The following is a 26,262-nucleotide window of genomic DNA, read 5'->3' on the forward strand; positions in this document are numbered from 1 at the left end:
GGCCGACGGCCTATTAGAGGAGTGAAATGTTTTGGAATAGAATTTGTAGTTGTCTTTTATATCAGCATTTGTTCTTTATATGTAAACTAGTGGGGGGTATCCGGCGTTGCCCGGGTGTTTGTAGGTGTATGTATGGAGGGGGGGGGGAAGTAATAACCCTGTTTAAATATTATAAAAAAACAATGTAAAAAAAAATCGGAAAAAACAAAACAAAAAAGAGCGGGGGAAAAAAAAAAAAAAAAAAAAAAATGGCATAAATAACCCTGCCAGATCGAACCTGCAATCTTAAGATAACAACGCTGTGTATGGGGGGGGGATAAACTAAAGAATAAGCAAAGTAGGGAGGCAGGATTGAACCCGGAAGCCTTGACACGGAGGTGGAAACAAAAGCCAACCACTTAACCATCTCGGCCACGAGTGAGAGAAATTGATTAGCATGTTAAGTTAAGGCTTATAAAGCGAGTGAAAGAGGTTTGATTGACAGGTAGCCACTAAATGAGGTCATCGCGGGAGCGTACAATGACGTGGCAGTATTTTTAGTTTTCGCTTCTCCAAGGAGGGGGGTGTAGCAGCTCCCCATTTAAAGGGGATTGTCCAAATCGAATAGCAATTGTCTGATATAAGGAGAAACTCCACATTGATCAAAAGCTGATTGCTTTCTGGACATTTCAGCGCGAAAGCGGAGAACACGAACCGTTTGAATTTAGTTTCATTGTATTTATACTAAAAAGCCAAACAAACAAGCGATGCGGCGATATTATTATTCAGACGGTATATAAAAAGTTCTAAGACATAATAACCCTGGCGAAAAAAGCCTTTGCAAGACATACATGAAATGATCACACACATTTTGCCTTTTATATATATATAGATGAATGCATTTGTAATTTGGTGTTAAACTGATGTTCTACAGGGTAAAACAACAAAATTGTCGCCCTAAAGAAAACAACACTACAGTTTTATTTTAAAATTTTTATTGAAAAAAATTAATGCAGGTAACTTGATTAGCTGACATCTATTCGATGTAGTTACCTTCAGCTTCAATCATTGCCTCGATTCAGGTTCGGAACTGGGAGCATGCCTTTTCCACAAACACCGATGGGAACTCGGCGGATGGCGGTGAGCAGACTGGCATGGCTATTGTGGGAGGTCATGTTGGTGATATTCTCCATGTAAGACCAAATGAAGTAGTCCAGCAGGTTCAGGTCGGGGGAACCAAGCCTGAGTCTTTTTTGACTTGTGGGCCGGTGCCGAGTCCTGCTGCCACATGAAGGGTCTGCCAGCGGCCACCTGATTGCACTAGGGGATCACTACACTCTTCAGCACATCCAGGTACACTTTAGTGTTGACTTTCAAGGTGGCATGATGTGGCACTCACTTGAAACCACACCAAAGACCATAACCGTGAGTCGTCCGATGCATTGAGCTGTGCCCTCAAGTGTTGAACCATCTGGATTTGCTGGCAATGGTCAGATGGTTGAGGATGCTGGCAATGGTCCTGTTGTCATAACTTGGATCGGTAGAGAGCATGAGTTGTACAGTGGTGCATCTCTGATCCTGCTCATTGAACATTGTGTCACTTTCAGACAGTTTCTTTGAAGTAATTTATGTTTTTTTTTAGGATACCTAATACGGACACAGCCTCTCGTTGGAAAATTGAAATATTTCAAATTTGCATTAAATTTGATCCAGAATTAAAAGTTCCCTGAATTTCTTCATAAAATCCTTTAAGAATGAATCTTCAATTTTAGATGTTTTTTAGACTAAAAATTATGGCCAATGTTCCTTAAAAAATTGGCATATTAAACCGAAAGCATAAATTCCAATTTAAGCTAGGACCCCAATAATGTTGACTTCTTCCTTTAGAATTAGATGGGGATTTTCCTAGGGCATGTTGATTGACTTAGCCGGTCAACTTGAAAGCTGTTTCATCACTCCAAATGATATTTTCTGGAAAACTGACAGGTCTTTAAAGAATTGTTGAAAGAGCTGGGAGAATTCTATATGACTATCATAATCATCTCCATTAAATAACTGGAGCAAGTGTGGATGATATGGTTTCAGGTGAAACATTCCTGTAACATTCTTTGAGAATGATCAATTTCTTGTGAAGCTCATTTCATAGATTTCTGCAGATTGAGCAAATGCAGTTTCAACACTTTAACTCTTTTCGGTAGTACAAACAGACTTTGTTCTTCATGGTCTTGGAAAATAATCACACAAACTTGAACAATATACTCCTTAGTTCCTTCATTATTACTAATGTGTATTTCTTTCATTTAAGCAGCTGACTGGTCTTTAGCCATCTAACTCCCTTCCACAATCCCACATTTGAATATAGTGCTACACGATGCAGGAGCTATGCTGAATGGAGACAGTTCTTTACTGAGACTGATATCTCGGACCCTGACTGTGCTCTGTGATACATTTATAAAAATGTATAGTAAACTAAACTATTTTTATTGATTTTTTTAAAACTATATTTTATTTATTTCATTATTTTGCGCCCAAAAGGCCGGTTATCGTCTGCTTGTTTTCATTTTGTAAACAAAGCAGGAAGAAAAGAGAAGGAGGCCTGTGAACAGGAGGAGAAGGAAGAAAAAGAGATTATGAACGAAGGGTGGAAGAGGAAAGAAAAGAAAGCTCATAGACGAGAGAGGGTGGGGTTGGGGAGAAAAGATAGAGAGAAATAAATCGTATAGAGAAAGAGAGATAGACCGTATATATAGGACTGAAAAAAGTTGTCAACAGGCAGTTAGTCTTGCGCTGAGGAACGAAGGTTGGGGTGACGAAAGCAGCGGTACCGGCTACAAGCAAAAATAGCAGTGACGACAGAGGTAAATGTCAACAAGACAAGCAAAGCGACATTGGCGGTGATAACGAAAGTCAGTTTTGACTAGTGGCCAAAATGAAAATATCAACTAAAGAAAAAAATGAACCCAGCGACGATACAACTGGGTGAAGGAATAAAGATGAAATATTAACTATAGATCAAGGACTTCCATGAGCTTCAGAAACAAAGACTTGGAGTAACCAACATACGCACATGTAATGAAATGTAAACAATCCAAAAGAAAGAAATATAAAAAAGAAAGGACACATTTCAAAAGAAATTCAGTGAGTCTTCCAACTAAAACTTAATCTCTCTCCATCTCTCTAACATCTCTCTTATCCTATAACCCATCTTAAGTTGAGCAGACATTTGTCTTTGATGTGAATATTGACTGTGTTATATGTTGATTATATATTTTTCTCGGTTGAATTTGAATAACATAAAATCATTTCATTTAGTTATATATATTTCTTTTTCTTTTCTTGAATTTTATTCATTTTTATATAAATAAGTTTGTCAATTTTTCAACGATATTTGCCCTCCTTATTTCTTATGTGATTTCGTTGTCCAGTACATTTCATTTTATTGTTGTCTTCGAGACGGTTAATCCCTTCTCATAACAACAACTTATCAAGGAACCTGGGAAATTTTAATTTTTTATACATCTTGTTACGTCACCTATCTCTACCGTCCCCAGTAAGGCTGGGTTACGGCGTAACAACTCAATATACTCAAACCTTTGTGAAAAACTGGATCACTAAGAAAACCATTCAAACACTAACTGATGCCGATTTAGACAGTCTTGGTATTCATGTTCTTGGTGACATACTTATTATCCTTGCTCCCACCCAATCCTATTCTCTGAAGATAGAGCTGTCTGTCATTGCCAGTTCTGCAAGTTTCAAACCTCTCACTGCCTCAATCAAACTCCCAGCCTTACTTCCGAAAGTTCGTCATTGATTGGAGAGTGTACAAGAACGTTACCAACATACCCCCCACTAGCAATACACATGGATGATAAAATGCTTGGGATAATTACGGATTTCAAGGAGGTTCTGCTAAAATCATATTTTAAAAAACTATGCACCTTAAGTCCTCAAAATACCACCGTTTTGTTCGAAAATGAATATACTTTCAAATGAATGAATAAATAATAATGTAAATTATATATTTTAAGAGTTTTAAGCAAATAAAGTGATAAAAATGTTAACATCATAAACAACATTTTCGGTAAGATTTTGTAATAACCCCCCTCCCCCTTTAATTTGTAAATGGTTGTACCTCGTTTCTCTTTTGTCATGAAATTTGGAAATTAACTAGAAGAGATATCAGTTTTAATAGATTCGAGTGTCCGAATTTCTTTTGACAACTCATTTTTTTGTTGTGTTCTTTGATGCTGTCGATGATAATAATTCAGTTGAGCTTGCTCCGCACCAGCCTCATCATTGACATATGTACACCCGAATGCCACAGGAGTTTTCTGCTGTAGGGGATGACTATACTCGCCAGTCTGAAATTTTTGCACCAATAAGGAACAAAGTGAATTGTTGACATTCTTCTATATGATGACATAATTGAAGAGCACTTCAATCATATATGGGATTCCTTGACAATATGTGTCACCAATGGTATTGTGGTCAGCAAGAAGTTTCGTTTTTGCCAAGACACTGCTAACTTTGCCGGTTTGACAATCACTCCCAAAGGTGTGGCACCATCTGCCAAAATCCTTGCTGCCATCATAGACTTTTCATGCCGCACTGATCTTACCAGTGCCCACTCTTGGTTTGGCTTAGTTAATCAGGTATGCTCTCTGCCCAGTCATGGCTCCATTCCGTGATTGGATCAAACTAAATTGGAAGTTCTACTGGGATGATGTCTTGGACACTGCATTTGAAAAAGCCAAAATTGCAATTGTTGAACTAGTTAGGAAAGGTGTGAAGACACTCAATATAAAACTGACAACATGTGTTTAGCCTGATTAGTGCAGGGAAGGAATCGGCCACCTTCGGCTCCAAAAGTACTGTAAATGCACTAAGAGTGATCCTTTATGTTGTGTCGAAGGTTGGAAGTTGATATTCGCAGGTTCACGGCTGATGATAAAAGAAGCTGAATGAAACTACTCGCCCACAGAAGATGAAGCCTTGCAGTTTCATGGGTTTTACAGCATTGGTGCTTGTTTATTCTTGGTTGCCAAAATGTCTCATAAGCTGTTACTGGGTATCTTCAATAATAGGGACTTGGACACAATAAACAATCCAAGAACACAACACTTAAAAGAATTGACCTTGCCATTGAGGTTCACAATCATCCATTGTTCGAGAAAGTGGACTCGTGGTGCTGATTGTATATCACGCAACCTTGGTTCAATTGCCACTGCTCTTTTCTCCATCAGTTGAAATTGAAACATCGAATCCAATTGATGACCTCACACATGTATTGATGCCAAGGTATCAGCCTTGAGCAAATTTGCGTAGTATCACGTTTGATGATGTCTGTCATATTATTAACATCGTTCATTGTTTTGCATGCTTTTAACAATTCTCTTTCCTTTTTGTTATCTGTACTTCTTGATGAATAAAGCCTTGTTCACAGGTTATCATTCGCCTTTCATATTGTCCTCACTACAATGTCACCAGTGCAGCACAGGCGGGCCGTAACTATCAAGACCTGATTTCTTTCATCCAAACTGACTTTCTTGATAAACGGAATTGTGTTGCAGGTCACCTTCGAGAATATTGGGCAATCTGGCATCAGCTTACTACCTTTCATGGCATTGCTCTTTTAGATCAGCGGCTTGCAATCCCGCAAGCATTGTGCAAAGTCATCCTTGATAACCTGCATGTCATCAATCAAGTCAAGGTGTCTATGGTATGAAGTTTCATGCAAATCAGTGTGTGTATTGGCTTGGTCTCAACCAGTGTATCAAAAATTACAGGGACACTGGTAGACATTTTCGTAAACTATTTGTTGCGTATGGTGTATCAGGAATTGAACTCCAATGGTGACCCTAAGTACATGGGCACAGAATTCAAAAATTTTCTCCAGCTCTCCTCAGTCACATATCCTCAATCAAATGGCAGATTGGAGTAAAAACAGCAAAAAGAATTATCCACAATAATGTTAATGGGAATGGCAGTCTGAATGCTGACAGAGCTGCTTGTGCCATACTGCAGTACTGGAATAGTCCCTGCCTGACATGAAGTTGAGTCTTGCTTAAATCCTGTTACACCACCACTTTTGTGATGGAATTCCATCCCATCCACATCATTATCACCTCCACAAAGAGTGGGTTATATCTGCACAGAAGCATCATTCAGTAAGCGCAACAGCCTTGTTGAAATGCTATAATTCAAAAGTTCATGAACTCCAGCCCCTGTTATATAACATGTTGTTGCAGGGTAAAAAAAGTGGATGCTTGACGATCATATTGTTGAGGTGCTACCAAACTGCCAGTATTGTGTGAAGATTTTTTTTTTTTTTTTTTTTTACACAGTGATCACCACTTATCAAGGCCCGGAAGCCACTCAGGGATAAGGGTTATTGCAAGTACATTAAGTTAGTGAGGAGATTTGCTGAAGTGTTTACTTAAGGGGGCGGTTCATCAGGAACTTGTTAACATTGGACTTGAAGACATCCAAGTTATAGTCCGGAGGGAAGCAGGCAGACGGAACAGAGTTCCACAGGCGTGCAGTTCCAAGAAAGAAGCTTTGTTCATGGAATCCACATTTTGATTTAGGCACAGATATAGAGTGGGGGAAATTTTTCACAGTGGATTCAGCTAGACGGGTGTTTTTCGTGAAAGATTGGCGAGGGGGGGACCAGAGATTGGAGTTCAGACGAGCATCTGCCATGGAAATAACGATAAAACAAGGACAGGCTCGCAACGTCTCTTCTGTGGGAGAGAGGTTGCAGGGTAGAGAAAAGGCCATCCCCCACTAAGCCACAAAGTCTATTTTGTACTCTGTCAAGGCAGGATAGGCTGTTTTTAGCAGCTCCTGGCCAGATATGGCAACAGTATTCCATCCTTGGACGTACTTGGCTTTTATATAGATAGAGAATTGCATCAGTAGTGAGATATCTTCTCGAGCGGTAGAAGGATCCCACCATCTTTCCAGCGACCTTGGCAACAGACTTGATGTACGTGTTCCATTTCAGATCAGGAGTAAAGGTCAAACCCAAAGTAAAGGTCAAAACACGGAGCCTCACCCAGACGAGAGCCATCCATCACAATTGATGCCAGATGGGGATCAGAGCGTTGATGATGTAAGGATAGGAGTTTGGTTTCGGATGCATTAAAGGTAACCAGCCACATCTTCCCCCACTGAACCACGCGCTCGAGATCAGAGGAGAGAGAATCAGAGAGAACTTTGTCATTTACAGCCTTTGATGTGTTGCCGTAGATGGTTGTGTCATCAGCATAGATTGTAACGAATGATTTAAGTATGTGTTTAGGGAGGTCATTGATGTAGATCAGGAAGAGAGTTGGGCCCAGGATTGACCCCTGAGGGACTCCAGCATTTATATTGCAGGCCTCCGATTTTTGTCCATCGACCACTACACTTATGAGCCTATCGGAGAGAAATGATTTAATGATTGAGAAAACATTTCCAGTTATACCGTAGCTGGAAATCTTGTGAAGTAGACCCTTATGCCATACCTTGTCAAAGGCCTTTGATATGTCAAGAGCAATTGCCCTAGAAAGGAAGCCTTTGTCAAGAGATTCACTTATCCTGTGGGATATAACCGTCAGCACATCTGTGGTAGATCTTGCAGAGCGGAAACCATATTGTGTGTCACTAAGAAGGTTATTCCTGCTGAGGTGGTTGACTATTTCTCTATTTAATATAGATTCCAGCAACTTACTCATAACACACAGGAGACTTATAGGTCTGTATTGAGAGGGAGATGACTTATCACCTGAATTCTTAAATATAGGGCAAACTGAAGAGGTCTTCCAGGGAGTCGGAAAGCACTTCTCCTTAAGGCAGCGCTTAAATAGTTTCGTAAGTATGAGAGCAAGTTCTGGTTGAAGCTTTTTTAACACTATAATTGGGATGCCATCAGGGCCAGTTGCTTTACTGGAATCTAGGTTCTTTATTAGTTTGGCGACCTCCTGCACGGATATTTGTATGTTACCTAGCTTGTTCTGTGTTATAGGAGGAAATATGGGGAGTTGATGGCCTTCGTCGCATAGGGTAGATGTTTCATTTCTATCGAACTACATTGTGGAATAGACAGTTTCTGAAACTAACGCCACCAAATGTTCATACTCTGCCAGTTGGTGATCCAGTGACAGTTCATACTCTGCCAGTTCCTTCTCTTTCTGTCCATGCTCCCCTTCCTGACCCATTGATCACTGATGCCACTGCTCAAAATGAGTCCACACCAACACAGATCTGACATGTCGGGATGAGGGAGTGACTCATAGATTACTATTGGTGACGAAGATGTCCTGGTCTCTGAAGAACTTATAGCCTTTCGACAACTCTGGTATGAGGGAATGAACCCTCAGTACTCTTGCTTTTTAATCATGTGCTGTACAGGACTTGGAGGAAGGAGATGAACAATATACTCCTCAGTTCCTTCATTGTTACTAATGTGTGTTTCTTTCATTACAGCAGCTGCTTGGCCTTTAGCAATCTAACTCCCTTCCGTCGAGTCCATGGTCCTTCATTTGATGTAAAGTGCCAAATGCGACTAGTTATTGTGTCTGTATTTAATGATCAGAATTTTCTTGAAATCACTGGCATGTTTCATTTGTTGTTGTTTTTGTAAAAAGCTTTTACACTAAAGGCATGTTCTTTGATTGGATTATTTATCTCTGCCATTTCTGAGGCGCAATTTTCAATCTACAACAGACATACACAACAATTCTAGCATGCAAAGTCCTTAAAATTTATTCCAGTAAGATGTGTTCACATGATCTAACAATAATTTGATATCAAGCAATCAATTAAGAAAGATTTTAAATAATTGCTGATCAACTTACAGTTACTTCTGATTCATCTTACATGTGGAACATGCCATATTCTTTATCATTTGAAATTGACATTACATTAACTTCTGCCCTATAAATGTAATAATTATGCAGGGGAGAGAGGAGAGGGGAATTTTGTCTTTATGTCTTATTATTTGTACGTCTTTTATTGTTGTCTATATGTATGTCTATATGTGTGCATGTGCATGCAGCTGTGATCATCCGTCTATGTATTTATGTATATATGTGGTCGTGTCACCTCTAGTGTATGCATATGCATTGTGATAATAGTTTAGCGGAAAATTGTCTGATGAAATCCCTGTTGACAATGGTGTCAAACAAGGTAATATTCTTGCCCCTACTCTTTTCTCTATTTTGCTGCTCTACTTGCTCATGTGTTTCATGTGTTTCATGATTGCGATAAGGGTGTCATGTTAAAATTTTGAACCACAGGTCGCATTTTTAATCTTAGAAGATTTAATGCCAGAACCACGCTGCATCATGTCTTAATTAAGGAGTTACTGTATGCAAATGATGCTGTTTTCTTTTTGTTTTGTTTTTTTGTCGCACACTGAGACTGATATGCAGCATATAATGGAAAGTTTTGTTGACTCCTGCACTGCCTTTGGTCTTTGCTACGCCAACTACCTTAAGTTACACAAAACTCCTGTTCAGGTTAGCTTTGCACCTATTAGTCCGAACGAAACGATCTGTTTAACATACAGCAAAGTTTGCAAGTCTACTGCTAGTTTGAGAAGACAAGTGATTGTTCATAGGAATACCCTTCAACCTCCAGAGGAAGTCAACTCAGTGGAAATTGCTCAATTTGTATGTCACATCTGCTTCAAGATGTGCAAATCTGTGGCGGGAGTGCAGAGTCATCTGAGATGGCATGGATGACCAAGGTTGGGAGAACTCAATGTGATGGCAATCATCTGGAAAGATGCAGCAATCATCATCATGTGTGCATATGCATGCAGCCGGGATCATCCGTCTATGTATGTATGTATGTCTAAAACAAAGGTGATATTCACTCCTGCACTGGGCCAGACATACTTGGAGCCGAACATCATGGTCTGTGGTGCTAGACTGTGACTAGTTAATTCATTTGTGTACGTTGGTAGTTTTTTGTCGAGGGATGACTGTCTCGACACTGAAATCCACAGACAAATTCAGAAGGCATCTGTAGCTTTTGGAAGGTTGGAGAATAGTGTGGTCTGATCGTGGTATCACAGACAGGACTAAGATCTGCGTTTACAAGACCTGTGTGCTAACCACACTGTTGTATTCATTGGAGACCTGGACATTGCATCAAAGGCACATTAAATGGCTTGAACGATTTTACCAAAAATGCTTGAGACATATCTTAAACATCAAGTGGCAAGCACAAATACCCGATAGTGAAGTCCTTGCTCTAGTGTTGAGACCCTTGTAATCAGATCTCATATGCATTGGGTTGGCCACCTGGTTCGAATGAAAAATAGTAGGCTGCCAAAACAAATTTTTTACTGGAAGTTGGAAAATGGCAAGCACCCTCAACACAAGCCTAGGAAGAGGTTCAGGGACTCTATAAAGAATAATTTGAAAGTCTTACAAACTGACATCGACACATGGGAAGAACTTGCTCTGCAAAGGCCGAAGTGGCAAAAGCTTGTATGTGATAGTTGTGATGCTCTACAGAAAAGAAAGCAGGCCCACAGCAATCTGAAGCAAGAGCTTCGCAAAGGTTTAGTTGATGGTCTTAACCATGACATACAGAGCTGGAAATGCGACACTTGTGAACGAGTGCTTTTGTGAAAAGCTGGCTACGCCAACCACCTTAAGTTACACAAAACTCCTGTTCAGGTCAACTTTGCACCTATTAGTCTGAACCAAACGATCTGTTTAACATACAGCAAAGATTGCAAGTCTACTGCTGGTTTGAGAAGACCTGTGATTGTTCATAGGAATGCCCTTCAACCTCCACAGGAAGTCAACTCAGTGGAAATTGCTCAATTTGTATGTCACATCTGCTTCAAGGTGTGCAAATCTGCGGCGGGAGTGCAGAGTCATCTGAGATGGCATGAATGACAAGATTGGGAGAACTCAATGTGATGGCAATCATCTGGAAAGATGCAGCAATCATCATCATGTGTGCATATACATGCAGCTGTGATCATCTGTCTATGTATGTATGTATGTATATGAATGTGGTCGTGTCACCTCTATTGCGATAATAGGCACCATACCTTTTTTTTTTGTTTCTTGGTCTTTTCTGATCAATTCTTCCCATCACTGATTGATGCTGAAAAGGAACATCTGACAAAAACGTAATATGATCTTTTGGCATGGATTCTTTATTTGTTTAACAAGTGAACAGGGGGAAGCATCGCATTGTTGATTTAAACTTTCTTGCGTCTTTTTCTTTGATGCATCTTCGCGTCTAACTGACACAACTGCTTAGTCCAAAATTTCAAGGCAAACTGCTCATCTGCTTCATCCAAAATCAGAAGCTAGACTGCATTTGTATGCAAATGAAAAGATGTATTTCTCTCATTCTTTTTCATGCATTGTTTTCTTTCACAAAACTGAATGACACTCCAAGTGTCACCGCTGACCCTAACTGCATTTGACATGTCAACCATAATCCCTTAAACTCTTTTTTATACTTACCAACCTGCAAGCAAAATTGCAATTTCCAACATGCTGGCATGACCAGGTATATATTATATATCATAAATAGTGACTCCACTTCTGCAATATCATTAAGAAGATTATCTGAAGTATTTCTACCTTTTGTCCAAAACATAACATAGATGGAGAGATAAAATTAATTATTTGACCACTTTTAAATAATTAGCGGGTATGCCCAGATGTTTGGAGGTGTGTGTTGAGTAAAAAAAAAAGTCGTAGTAGGCAGGCTGGAACCCGTACCGCAAAGGAGGTAAAGAAAGTGAAAAAAAGAGAATAGTAAATTAAATGAGTTGGTAATTAATTGGTGGAGGATATTGGCACAAGGACGAAATAAAAAAAAAGATAGAGAGAGAGGTGGGATTGAACTCGAAAACGTAGGGTAATTAGTCTTTCTCGCTAACCATTATGCCAAAGAGGATAGTGAAATCAATGAGTTGGTAATTAACTTAAGAATCATAAGAGTCATCACACACGTGCATAAATGAATGTTGCTTTTAAAACTGGCTGGAGGTCATTTAAGCTTCCCGCTTTTTACCGTTTTATTTATTTGTTTCCCCACAAAAGCAAATTAAACACAAGGTCGTTTTTAATGTTAGGGAAAACCAGCTCCCCCAAAAAGGGGACACTCTGGCATTATCCAAATTAATAGCAATTGTCTCAGTATGAAGGATTTCCCTTACATTGACCAAGGACAAATTACAGAACAGATACTACCCGTCCAGAGGACCGGGAGCATTCAATTAGTTTCGTTTTATTTATATGAAAAAGACAAACAAACAGCCGACACAACAGGATGGTGGGAATTTTTGAAAACTCAATAAAAAAAAAAATGAAAGAAACCGTGTCCGTTTGCGAATCTGAGATGTTCTGATCTAGGAAGTATGCAAAAACTTCTACCGGAATCCAAACAACACGAGAATCCCAACACAAAAAGCCTTTTGTGCTCCCCCTCCCTCCATTTTGCCTTTTATATATTAGATAATTAAAAATACAATGACAAGGGGAAAAATTTGGCTGTTAATCAACTTTTCTATTTTCAATTCTAAACCCATACACCTATTACTTTTTTAAGCACAACATTCAAATTTTTAATATTGAGAATGAAAAAGAGGGAAGGATGGGGGATATACATAGAGAGATTGGATCAGTCTCAAAAGTTTGTTTTCGTCTCAAATTGGTTTGTTTATCACTGTTAGTCTGTTTACCACATGTAAGTTAAAAATAGCCTTTTGAAATACGACTTAACATCTCTAACTAAAATAACTATTTTGTATTTTCATTCAGAAGAAACATGTTGCACTATTTTTTTATAATGTTCTTTTAGGTTTTATGTACTAAAAAAAAATCTATGTATGTCCAAGAAAGGCTTTTGCCGAGCTTCTCGACAAGGTTACCCTTCATATCAGAAAATTGCTATTCATTTGGGGGTAGCTGGTTTTCCCCAACATCGTGAGGAAACAAGTACAGAGCAGAAAGCTGAAAGCTTAACTGGCCTATAGCCAGACATTCATTTCTGTTCCTGCGTGATCTCATTAATTTTTTTTCATCACTAAATTTGAACACTTTACACTTCCGCTTGCGTCATGGCGCAGCGGTAAACTCTTGGGTTTTCTTTCACATTCTTTTCCGCCTTCGCGGCACAGGTTTGAGCCTGCCTGCCTACTAACACTTTTTTTTTTCCACGCACCTACAAACACCTGGGCAACGCTGGGTACCCATGCTAGTCTATAATATAAATCTAAATTGTCTATTTAAATGCATGTCTGCTTAAAACTTTCGGCAAAGGTGACGGATTTTCACGAGATCGGTATCATTTTGAAGCTCAACCCTTCGGACGATAAATATTGAAAATTGACTAAAAAACATTAATTCCTTCACCCTCAACTCTACATGGAGGGGTCGCTTTTTTTGCCGTTATTTTCGAAAGTCATCCTCTCTTTTCGATTGACTAGCCTTAATTAAAACCTTTGCCACTTCTGGTTTGGCGATGGATGCAACGGCAAAGATGTCACTTTTTTATTTAAAAAAAATTTTTTTTTCTTCACATTCTTTTCCTCCTTTGCAGTACGGGTTTGAACCTGCCTGCCTACTACCTTTTTTTTTTTTTTTCTTCCTTAACACGTACCTCCAAACACCCGAGCAATATGCTGGGCACCCAGGCTAGTATTTAAATAAAAAACAGTAAAAGCATGAACAACAAAAAAGAACAAGGAAAGTAAAAATCAAAGAAGATTCTTGGGCAATGCCAGATAGTTACAATAGCAAATAAAGAAAATGGTTTAAGTCAGATATGGGTCATTCTGTGTCAAATCATCCAGAAAAATGGGATGTTGAAACCCATATCCTCAGATTTGACTGTAGTTTGCAATATACCCGACTTTCAACAGAAACTGTAAGTGAACGAAACAAGAAATTTTAACCATTTTTTCCAGAGACAATTTATTGTGTCTAAAAAAAAAATATATGAAAAAAGTAATGTGTTACCATGCCAGCCACACCATTTTTTTTTTATTCGATTTTGGGGCACATATGGAAAACTCCCAAAACTCTTAATATCTCTATAAGGCTTCATTTTTGAGAAAATCTGATTCCATTTTTGGATTCCTTGGGACAAAAAACTTACCTGGGTGAATTTTTAGAGCCATACAATCTTCCAATCAGTAAATATTCAAAGAAATGACATCACAAAATTGTCGCCCAGACGTCGCATCATGCGCCTAACACCAAAACAAAAAATGCTCTAAATCGGGAACCGCTTGGAGTTATGTGCTCAAATTTTCAGGATTTCTTAGTTCCAATATTGTCTATCTGCAGTGCAAACTACAGCAGATCTATGGATGTGGGTGTCAAGCCCTGGATGATTTGACACGGAATGACCCATATAAGAGCATGAAATGGTCAAGAAATTTTATCAATGTGGAAATTAGTTTTACATGTCTGGTTAAATGAACAATTTCTCAGATAAATACAACACATTGCTGTCAAAACTTCCAGCTCCAAAACTCGACACTCTTTGAAGTTGACTTGCACATGACTATGTATGTAGCACACCTTCTCCCAACTCATCCCCTGCTCACTTTACATCCATTTTTAATCACATATCTCATTTGCATATAAACAGCAAAAATCTGCAGCATTCACATGGCAGTTAACCATAAAACCAACTGGATGTCGTCATTTTAGCCTTTCTTTCTTTTATTTTGTTTACATTATCAACTTTGAAGCACGCTCACATGCTAGCCAAGTAAATTATGCTTTTCCCTACACTCCTCCTGATCTCATGATCATAAACAGGGTAGGAGGGTAGTATCTATCTTTGTCGGGTACTTCCTTGAAGAATCCTAGGCGTCACTTCCTTGTTTCCATCTTCCCCATCACTATCGTCATAACAACCAATATGCCTCATCATCCTTTCTTCTGATTCTATAGGCGGACAGGGGGGCAGTATCTGTCTTTGTTGGGTACTTCTTTGAAGAATCAGGGGTGTCTTTCCCTAATTTTTATCTTCATCACTGCTGTCATCACCACCAGTATGTTCCACTATCCCTTCTGGTTCTGTAGGCAGTGTTTTTATGCTCTTTCAGAAGGACAGTAGGGGATCTTCTTCATCGTTCTTAGAATTAAGACACATAATAGGGGCAGACATCTTTCACATGACGTGGGACACCATCAATCAACATAGTGTGAGGACATTACTTTATCTATTTGTCTGCTGCCAAATGTTGTAGTGCACTGAGAATTCAGAGGTTTTACCCAAACATGGTCTCTCACTTTATACGGGGTGTCAACAACTCTAACCACTGATGGTGTGACATCTATCCCTTTTATATGCTGTTTGTAGTGGTAAATCCCATTGGCTGGAGCAGTTTCTGGTGTTACATTGTCCTTGGGTGTCACATTATACCAGTATACAGTTTCTGGAATCGAACACTGCAGCCTGGCTGCAATTCTTTTGATATCACTCTGCTATACTGTTATCGTCAGGAAAAAAAATATATATATATTATACATCGGTAACACATTCTAATCTCTTATTCGTGTGTGAAGTTTTGAAATTCTTGACATCAAAAAGTAGAGGCATTATCAGTCGAGATTTCAAGTGGAGTACCACGTTCAAAAAAGGTGGATCTTGATTGTCGTACAATGCTTGAACTATTGCCAGACGCTGTATACAGGCTTTGCTTAATTTCACTCCAGTCTGATTCATCCCTGAGTTGTTAGCATATTGCATAGGCCCCTCCAGTTAACCTCAACAGGATTACTGTTGCTGGTTCTTTTATTTTGCACAGTTTACAGATACACTCAGCCTTCTCAACCCATTTGATGACAGACTGTCCAACAGTAGGTCTATGAAAATCTGGTATTAAGCAAATGTTGAATCTATCCATTTTTTTTTTTTTTTTTCTTTCTTTTTAAATCACTGCTTATCAAAGGTGAAATAGCTTATGGTTAAACTAATGATTGTCAGGTAAATTTGACACACTGCTGTCAAAACTTCTAACTCCAAAACTTGACACTCTTTCTTTGACTTGCATATGACTACGTATGTAGCACATCTTCATTCAACTCATCCATGTTGGCTTCACACCATTTTTATTCACGTGTCTCATTTACATAGAAACAGTGACAGTCTGTGTTGCTCACGTGATAGTCAACCATAAAATCAACTGGGTGTTGTCATTTTAGCCTTTCTTTCACTTTTTTTTGTTTACACAACAAGCACATACACATGCTAGTCAAGTAAGTAGAATCAAGAATGCGCTTACCTTCCCTCTCCACCATTATGGACCATTTAACTAATTTCAACATATTTATTCAGTAGCAATTAGTGGTATGCTAATTGCCATTGGGCCAGCCTACAATTAGTCAGGGATGGTGGATTGTTCTATTTTGAGGCGCCTGATTGGCTAAACATGCCAGGAGGGGCAGGTTCCACTCTACAAATGCCAGCTGCTCTGGCATTCAGGGGTTTTACTGTTCTAGACTTCTGCCAGGAACTACACTCTGTCAATTATCATATCCATTCAGCACAACATCTTCATTGGATTAGCTGGCTCACCCTAGCAATATTCTACATGGCGCTACGAACAATGGAACCTGAGGATTGGGAAGACTTCTTTCTCAAAGCTGGGATTACAGCTGAGTCTGCCAAAATCTATGCCACCACATTTGCCAGAGAAAGACTCACCACAGATCACCTACACATGATGGACAGATCCTTGCTAAAGGAATTAGGCATCACTACTATGGGTGAAGCAATGCGAATCCTCGAAAAAGCCAAGGACCCCCCCCCCTTACAGACTGCCTATGCTAAGGCACCAATCGCCAAACTCCCTCAGCTCCATTCTAACATGACACCCCAACAGTTTAGGAAATTCCGAATCGATTGGGAGGTATTTACTAAAATTACTGACATGCCAAAACACCAGGCCAATATTCAATTGTACAATTGTGCAGATGAATCGGTCCAAAATGCAATCATAAACACTTACCCGAAATTTTTTACCACTGATCCAGACAGATTATTGAACACGATCGAGTCCCTGGTAACCCAGAAAGCAAACCCAATGGTACACCATATCACATTTTCATCAATGTCCCAGACTGAGAGTGAATCAATCCAGCAGTACCTGGTTCGTCTCAGAGCGACAGCACTGGATTGTGACTTCTCTTGCCCCTGCTGCAGCTATAATCTATCCGACGTTTACATAAAAGACCAGCTAATAAGGGGAATAGCAAATGACGCACTCCAGACGGACCTACTGGCTACAGCCGGCTCACTGAAATCACTTGAACAGAATATCTGCCATGCCGAGGCATTTGAGTCCACACTACGGGACCAGACTACAATGAGCAACACTTGGACATATCTGCTTTCCGGATGTCTACATATCGAAAACAGAAGCATCGTATCCCCACTAAAAGGAGCCCAGACTCGCGTTAGCCCCCTCCCCCCTCAAATTGCAATTACAACAACATGGGGTCAACACCCCATTGCAGTGGTTGTGGAAACAGTCAACATGGCACCCCGGGGATGAAACCTCGCCACCTATCTTGCCCAGCATGGGGCCAAACATGCAGCAATTGTGGAAGATCAAACCACTTTGCCCGAGTGTGCCAGTCGATCAAGAACGAACGCTGCAGAGCTGCTGTCAAAAGCGCCGAACTTGACAAGGCAGCAATGGACAGCCTGATCGCCCACATTACATTTGATCAGGCAACAAACAAGTACGCGTCCACACCAATAGAGCAAGTTACTGAAATAAAGGCAACGGTAACCCCATTTTCACCCAATCCAGACCCAAGAAAGAAAAACAACATCCCTGAAAATAATAGCACCAACATGATGATATTCCCTGACAGCGGTGCCCCTATATGTCTGGGTGGCACAATACACTTGAGACACATGGGCCTCACCATAGACAACCTGATCCCATCGAGGAAAGTTGTTCGAGCAGTCGGGGATTCCACTCTTGAATGTCAGGGTTGGTTGCCGGTGACGTTCAGTGTGGGGGGACACACAACCAAACATTTGTGAAAGGATAAAACGGCTTTATTTCAGCAAGGCGGCCTGCATTGATGTTGGGATATTACATAAGGAATTCCCAAACCCATCGATGGCTATGCAGTGGTTAGAAGTCGAAAATAAAGTGCAGGATACAGAAAACGGGGTCAAACCACTACCGACACGTCCAAACAGCCACCCTTTCCCTGCCACCGAAGCCAACATCGGCAAATTAAAAGACTCGCTGTTAGAATGTTTTGCGGACACTGCATTCAAGAACGACGGGGTATTTCCCTCCATGACTGGACCTCCAGCACACATTCACCTGAAGGAAGGGCCTATTCCAAAAGCCAGACATAACCCAATCCCCGTGCCTTACCATTTGAAAGAACAGGTCAAGCAAGACCTCTGGAACGATGTGGGGAGGGGCATCATTGCTCCAGTGCCCGTCGGCACACCGACTGACTGGTGCAGTACCATGGTGATCACTGTGAAAAAGAATGGCAAGCCGAGACGAACCATCGACTATCAGTACCTTAATGCACAGTGCAAACGGGAAACACATCATACCGAATCACCCTTTCGATTGGCATCGCAGGTACCACCCAAGAAAAAAAAAACGTATTGGACACCGTTAATGGATATCACTCAATCCTGTTGGATAAAGAATCTCAGCCACTGATAACTTTCATCACGGAATGGGGGAGGTTCATGTATCTCCGAACCCCCCCAGGGGTATCTAGCGTCTGGAGATGCCTACACCCGTAGATTTGACAAAATAATTGAGGATATCACCCACAAAATAAAGATCGTCAACGACACTCTACTTTACGACTCGGATATCAAGGAATCATTCCTACACACATTCGATTTCTTGCTACATTGTGCAAAGAATGGAATCGTCTTGAACAAAGACAAGTTTCAATTTTGCCAAGACGTGCAATTTGGCGGCCTCCAAATTACACCCTCCCGGATAACCCCCTCGGAACCAATATTAGACGCAATATCCAACTTCCCAGTACCAAAAAAACATCACTGACGCACGATCCTGGTTTGGGCTTGTCAATCAGGTAGCCTGGGCATACTCGCTAGGACCAGTAATGCTACCATTCCGCGATCTTGTGAAAAAGGACTCACATTTCACGTGGAACCAGGACCTTGAGAATGCATTCAAGCAGTCAAAGCAAGCCATTGTCGACCTTGTTCGTAAGGGTGTCGCAACATTTGACAAGAATCGAACCACTTGCCTAGCCCCTGATTGGAGCAAAGAAGGAATGGGCTTTCTGCTCCTTCAGAAACACTGTTCGTGGCACCTGGTATTCGCTGGTAGCAGATTTTGCACTGACACAGAGCGCAGGTACACGCCGATAGAAGGCAAAGCAGCAGCAATCGCATGATCATTAGAAAAATGCTGAAGGACCTGTTTGGTGATAGTGATCTAAGCAAGATCCAGAAGCCCTGACTGTTTAGATTGAAGGAAAAAACCCTTAGATACCACTTCAACATACAACATTGTCCTGGGAAATGGCAGAGGGGGCCCGACGCTTTCTCCCGTAACCCAACGGCCGTGATGAACGTCCTCCTTAACGTATTTCCCTTCCAGCCTTCCAAATCAGACACTTCAGAATCCGAGAACCTCAATAGCATAGTTGAATCTACTGCTCTCATATCAACATTTGGGTACAATGACAACGTAGCGATCACATCACCAGGCACCATCAAAGCAGCAGGACGTCATAATCCACAGTACCAAAAGTTGATAAGTACGGTACAGCAAGGTTTTCCTGAAACACGAACTCTCACTTCACCCGAAGTCCGTGAGTACTGGAAAGTACAGCACCGCCTCAGCACTCATGATGACCTGGTGCTCTTAGACAGAAGAATAGTCGTTCCAAAAGGTCAACGAGGAAATATACTGCGCTGCCTGCATTCAGCATATCAGGGCACAACTGGAATGAAAGCCCGAGCAAACGAATCCATATATTGGCCTGGAATGAATGCCTCCATCCGCAATACCAGGGAGAACTGCATGACTTGTACAAGGATCGCACTGAGCCAGCCCCGGGAACCAATTACATTGACACAGTCCCCAGAGTGGCCGTTCCAGCAGATTGTCATGGATCTGTTCCACGTTGGTGACCACAGATACCTTGCTTGCGCTGACAGATTAACTGGCTGGCTCATCTTGTACCACCTAAGCCAAGGGCAGGCAACCGCCTCTCGGCTCATCTCAATCTGTCGGGAGATATTTCAAGCATATGGTTCCCCCAGAAGAAATCAGCAGTGAGGTGGCCCGCCGTTCACATCCCTCCCATTCAAGCAGTTTCTAGAGAAATGGTCTGTAAAGCACAGGTTATCATCCGTGGCCTATCCACAATCCAATGGTCGAGCGGAGCTAGCTGTCAAAACAGCCAAGAGGGTTGTAAATGGCAAGCAGGACCACAAGGGTCCTTAGATAACGACAAGGCTGCCAGGGCCATCCTACAATACAGAAATACCCCTATACAGGGTATCGGCCTATCCCCAGCACAGCTTCTGCTCCACAGGCGACTTCGAGATTACCTCCCTTCTCACCCGACCCTTTATAAGCCACATCCGGAATGGATCGTCGCGGCTCAAAAGCGCGAGATAACCCTGTCTCGGCATAACACGCTCATAGAGATGTATAACCGTACGGCTCATTCTCTCCGCCCACTACAAAGTGGGGACTTGGTCGTACTACAAAGAAACAACCGTCTCTGGGACATCACTGGTCGGGGGATTGAAGCCCTCTCCAATCGGCAGTACCGTATCAGAGTTGATGGCTCTGGTAGAATCACCTTGCGGAATCGGCGGTTCCTCAGAAAACTTGAGACTCCCACATCTCCAAAGCCCATCCCAAGCGCGCTACCAGGGGCCCCACCTCACATACCCCAAGTGACAGAGACAAACAGCCCTGTCGTATCAGACTCTCAATTTGACCTTCGGACACAGCAACCTGGCGGGAACATCACTCCAGAAGAAGTACCTGAACCTCCTAGACCAATGCCAGTCATGTCGGCGCGGGCACTTGCGAGGCTATTCCCACATAATCAACCTGGCCGTGAGGAGCTCATTCCTCCTCGGAGGCCGTTACCCCCATGTGATGGGGGAGGGGAGATGTAGAATCAAGAATGTGCTTACCTTCCCTCTCCACCATTATGGACCATTTAACTAATTTCAACATATTTATTCAGTAGCAATTAGTGGTATGCTAATTGCCATTAGGCCAGCCTACAATTAGTCAGGGATGGTGGATTGTTCTATTTTGAGAGGCCTGATTGGCTAAACATGCCAGGAGAGGCAGGTGCCACTCTACAAATGCCAGCTGCTCTGGCATTCAGGGGTTTTACTGTTCTAGACTTCTGCCAGGAACTACACTCTGTCAATTATCGCATCCATTCAGCACAACATCTTCATTGGATTAGCTGGCTCACCCTAGCAGTATTCTACAATGATTTTCCCTATTGTTGTACATCAGCTATTAGAACTTAAGTGACTTAGAATTATTTGTGTGAAATGAAAATTGATAATAGTCATTTGTTGATGTTTTTCAATTTGAAAAGCTTACTTAATCATTCAAAGAGTTTTTCTTTTTACATATACATACATATATATATCTTATGGGGGTTTCCAATGTATATTTACACTCCAGTCATATATCTTCACTGAATAAGCTAACCCCTGTTTTCATGTGTATTGTATCGATTTTCAAGTTGCAAGTCATAATTTTTTATTTATTTTTTTTTAGATAATCCACAATTATGAGATGCTTTATTTTCAAGATTAAAAGATTTAGATTTTTTTTTAATTTTCTAGACTAATTTCCGTTACCAAAAATAATTTTATTTTAATTGAGTAATTTTGAAATAATTGAAGTTTTAATTTCTGATTGTTAATTGCTGTAATTTATAAAATTTTAATTGATAATTTGTTATATTTTACAGAACATTCTTTTGGATATAATGGTAAGTTTTTATATTTTACATTTTTTGCTCTATCTCCATTAAACATATTTCCTTGGATAAGAGAAACAAGGAATTAGTCATTTATTTTTAATTGGTTCTGACATTTTGAATTGATGTTTCATCATCTTCAATTTGACGTCTGTTTTATATGTTGACTTTTAGAAATTAATTTTTAAACTAGCATATCTCTGATCAGGTTTTTATTTATCCTTCTTTCTCTCAAATTTATTTTTAACAATTGTATTAAATTTAGTAGTCAGTGTTCAGCTGTCTTATTAGTTGAACTATATAAACTGAGACAGAAACTCAGAAAGCTAGTTTAAAGTTGGAACATTTCTTTATGTTCAGAATGAATGTTCTGATTGCTAGTTCTTGTAACATTACAAGTTGATTTTTTCTGTTTAGATAATTGTTATTTCATAAATTTGCATGGAAATAGCTATGTAAAAGATGCTTACAACCACTTGAATTATGCAAATAACATAAGTAGTTCAAAAGTTACGAAAATTTTAAGTGCCAAAATTTATGCTTTTCCGTGGACATTTTTCTTTAGAAGAAGTGGGCTAAATTATGGACCTCAATATTTCAAGAAATTTGGTAATTTCGCCACCATTTATTTGTTTTTCAAGCTATTCCCATGAAACTTGGCACTCTTATGTGAAATCGTGTGCTTTTTCTGATGATGCAGTCAAATCTAATGTATCTCTTTACCATAAGACATGAATATACATTTTAAAGAAATTTCTGCACAATTAATAATTATCAAATTTTTACATATTATACATGAAAATAATTCTTAAACTATTATCTATATGAAAATGGATAATATATGCCGATTTATCTTATCGATTTTGAAATATTCTTCTTCAACTTTGCTCGGTCGTAACTTTCCTTCCTGTGGTCGTAAAAATATAAATAAAAGTCCAGTAGAGATGCCTGTAAAATTTCAGCCATGTCCAATCAAATTTGACCCTGCGCATGTGTATTCAAATTTAACGTATAAAATGTAAAGATTGAAAAAACAGTTTCCCTTTTTGTTGTTATTTTTTCACTGTTTTTTTCATTTTTAACTTGGAGCTTAAAATATTGAACGCATAAAAGAAAAATAAATTAACATCATTGGAATGCTTATTCTATTCTTTCCAGCAATGTAATTCTTTTAAAAATTGACCAACAAATAAAAAAGATATGACTTGTTGAAGCACATTAGGTATGTAATTGTTGGATTGTGTAGTGGACTTTCTGTCAGCGTTCAAGTTATGGATAACTTGACAAAGACTAAAGTTACTTCTCATGAAAGAGGAGAACTATTTATGGCACAATGGGAGATTCCATTGTGCACACATGGGCCAGTCTATTCCTTGGATTGTGATTGGCTGAATCACCTGATTGGATATGCTTGTATATAAATACAAGCCTTCAGTCCAGCTCAATCTGGTGTCTGTATTGTGCATAAGCTGGATCCTTGGTAAGTGTTGCTGCTATTATTATTATTGTTGTTGTTGTTGTGTGTTATTGACTAACACAGTTCTTTTGATTATTCTACATCTCCCCTCTTCCTCCCCCCCCCCACGAGTAGGCTGGGTTGTGTGAGAGGTGTATCTCTCTTTTAGGCCTAGTTTGTTGTGTGGTTGTAACCTAGAAAGAGCTCGAGGAATCCTTGATCGAAAGCGTGGGGATATGTGTGGTTTGTTGTTGGGGTTTGGTTGCTGTGTATGTGCTATTACAGGGAGATAGTGGGAGATGCAAGAATGTAGTATCGCTTGAGGGAATTGTTGGTCCTAGTGCTGCACTTGGTATTGGGGTTGGTGCAGGCTTAAGTTCGCATTTTCTGAGGAAACGGCGATTCCTAAGTGCGATCCTTCCGGATCCGTTAACCCTGATTCGGTATTGTCGATCTGGTAGGGAACTGATGATGTTGCCCGTTGTGTTCCATCTGCGATTGACTGGATTTTGGATGGCTTCATCTTCTAGATATTGCCGATATCCACGAAAATACAGCATACGCTTGTAATGCTACTTTCATACGTTTTAGAGATGTCAGTTTTAAAGAGTTTTGGACTTTTTTTTAAAAATAAATAATGCTCTCTGAATATGTTCAATGCTTTGCAGCCATCGTCCAGGGCTTCTGTCATTACCTATGATAGACTTCGGTCATCTAAGCACTGTATTAATTCTGCAAAGACAGTTGTATTCTTTGCAATAAAATCCGGATCGTTTCTGTTTTCAGGTTGTGCTTGAATTACTTTGTCACTCTTGGATTTGTAAATATCCTAAAAATTTCACTTGCCACAATTTGAATTTTGATTCTGATCCATCAAAGTAAAGTCTCATGCCGGATCCATAACCTCTTGAGTTATAAGCCATATTCAGTTTCAGAAAAGTTTCCAATGGATAATTATTCTATACAAGTCCTGGAAATGACAAATTCTCAGTAGACAGTTAATCTGTACAGGTTCCAGACTTTATAATTTTGCAGCCAAAGAGCAAAACATCCTTCTTGTGTTGACACAAACAAAATATGTGCAAGGTTGCTAAAGAAGGGTTTAATTTTTATTGAGCAATTCTGGTTTCTGATTGATAGCAGAACGTGAAATTAATTTTATTTGTCAGTTAGCAGCAGCGTTCATATAAAAAATGTTTCAACTTTGAGGGAGCATACATTATGAATGAAAAAATATTGCAACATTATGAATGAAAAAATATTGCAACATTATGAATGAAAAAATATTGCAATAGTTGTGTATATAGTCATAGTTAAAATAGTTGTGATTAGTCATAGTTGAAATTTTTTTTGTGTCAATACAGTTATAGTTTAAATATAATTGTTGTGTAAATATAGTAATACACATGAAAAAATTGAAATAGCTTAACATATTTCAATAATGGAATACATAGAAAGGGCTTGATAAGCTAAGAATCTTTTTAAATTTTTAAAATCCAATTAAAATTAAGGAAGTTATGACTATTTTTGTGCCTTGCACATTTGGATATTGTTCCCTCTTTAAGACCATATGCGTTTCGTCACATTTTTTACACTACTTTTTCAGTAAAAATGCTATATCTTTGTTAAAACACAAGATTAAGCAATAGAATTTGCTATATAAGTGTATTTTTGTGCAAGAAACCAGGATATGCTACTGAAAATCTCTGGAAATTAATGGTTTCCAAATAATCTGCTGTAAATGCACATAAATATGCTGCAATTCCTTAAAAATGCTATCCATTAAAAGAAAAGAACGCAAAGCTGAATTGTAAGGTATTTTATGCACAAAAAACTGAAATCTAAATCTAGGACTGTTTAAAAATGAACATATTGTAATATTTCTTTGGTATTAATGTAGATTAATACCTTCTGTTACCCCTCCTCATCTGACTACCTCTCCAAAATATATGAGTCTACCTTTATAGACAATTACATGAGAACATTTTGAAAAACTTTAATGAAAGATAAACAAAAATTATTTTGGAATTTAATGTAAAATGATTTCGCATCTTAAACCATTCCAGCGTTTAGCCCATTTTTTTTTTTATGGTAGATAAATCCTGGGAGTTTTTTTTTTCTAAAAGGTGATTATGTGTGGTTTTAAGAGGGTCTTTATGCAATTATGAGAAGGTGGGGAGGTTGCCACTCTGACTTTGGGTTAATGATAGGGCTAAAGGAAATTATGTGTGAACACCCTGAAGATTTAATAGAAGCAAAATAAAAACAATTTTAGAATTCAGAGCGGGGGTTAGTTTCACAAAAGTTTAATGTAAAATAATTTACCATTTTGAGACCATTCTAGCGTTTTCTGACAGTTGATAAATGTATTTTTTATGGGAGATTAATCATGCGCACTTTTCTTTAAGGAAAAGTCTTCTTTTTGACGCTTATATGTAGTTTACCAAGAAATTTTGTTTGGTGAGGAGCTCTGCCACTTGGACTTAGCGTTATTGTTAGGGCTAAGGTTTTAGGAGGCATAAGATTAAGAGAGTTTTTTGGGTTTTTTTTGTTAAGAGAGTGTTTAACATCTATTGTGAAACTTTACAAGAATTACAACAAACAGTCAAAAATAAATGTTATTTAAAACAAGTGACATCATGAACAGAAAGCGTGACGTTTGGTAAAGTATGAAGTATTGTTTTGTCACACTTATTTAAATATTAAAAAAAAAAGAAAGAAAGTTTATTGCTGAAAATGGAGAAGCCATTTTTTCGGGCACTCGTCATTAAAATCAGGAAGAAATCAGTATTTTAAACTATGGCCGAAGTAGGAAATAAATAACAAAAAAATTAAACTAGATAT

The 26,262-nt window shown here is 39.3% G+C and overlaps 1 protein-coding gene across 2 annotated transcripts in view; it reads left to right on the top strand.

Annotated features, from left to right (window-relative positions):
• LOC145296841 (receptor-type tyrosine-protein phosphatase alpha-like) overlaps nucleotides 1-26,262 on the top strand; it is a 978,869-nt gene that overhangs the window by 171,657 nt on the left and 780,950 nt on the right. For both annotated transcript variants that reach the window (XM_080142961.1, XM_080142962.1), the window contains exon 2: nucleotides 21,954-21,974. In XM_080142961.1, coding sequence (XP_079999087.1) covers nucleotides 21,954-21,974 — 21 coding nt within the window. The remainder of the gene's footprint in view (nucleotides 1-21,953; nucleotides 21,975-26,262) is intronic.

The sequence above is a fragment of the Euprymna scolopes genome, chromosome 17 (assembly GCF_053919585.1).
Source record: "Euprymna scolopes isolate OS-2025 chromosome 17, ASM5391958v1, whole genome shotgun sequence".
NCBI lineage: Eukaryota > Metazoa > Mollusca > Cephalopoda > Sepiida > Sepiolidae > Euprymna > Euprymna scolopes.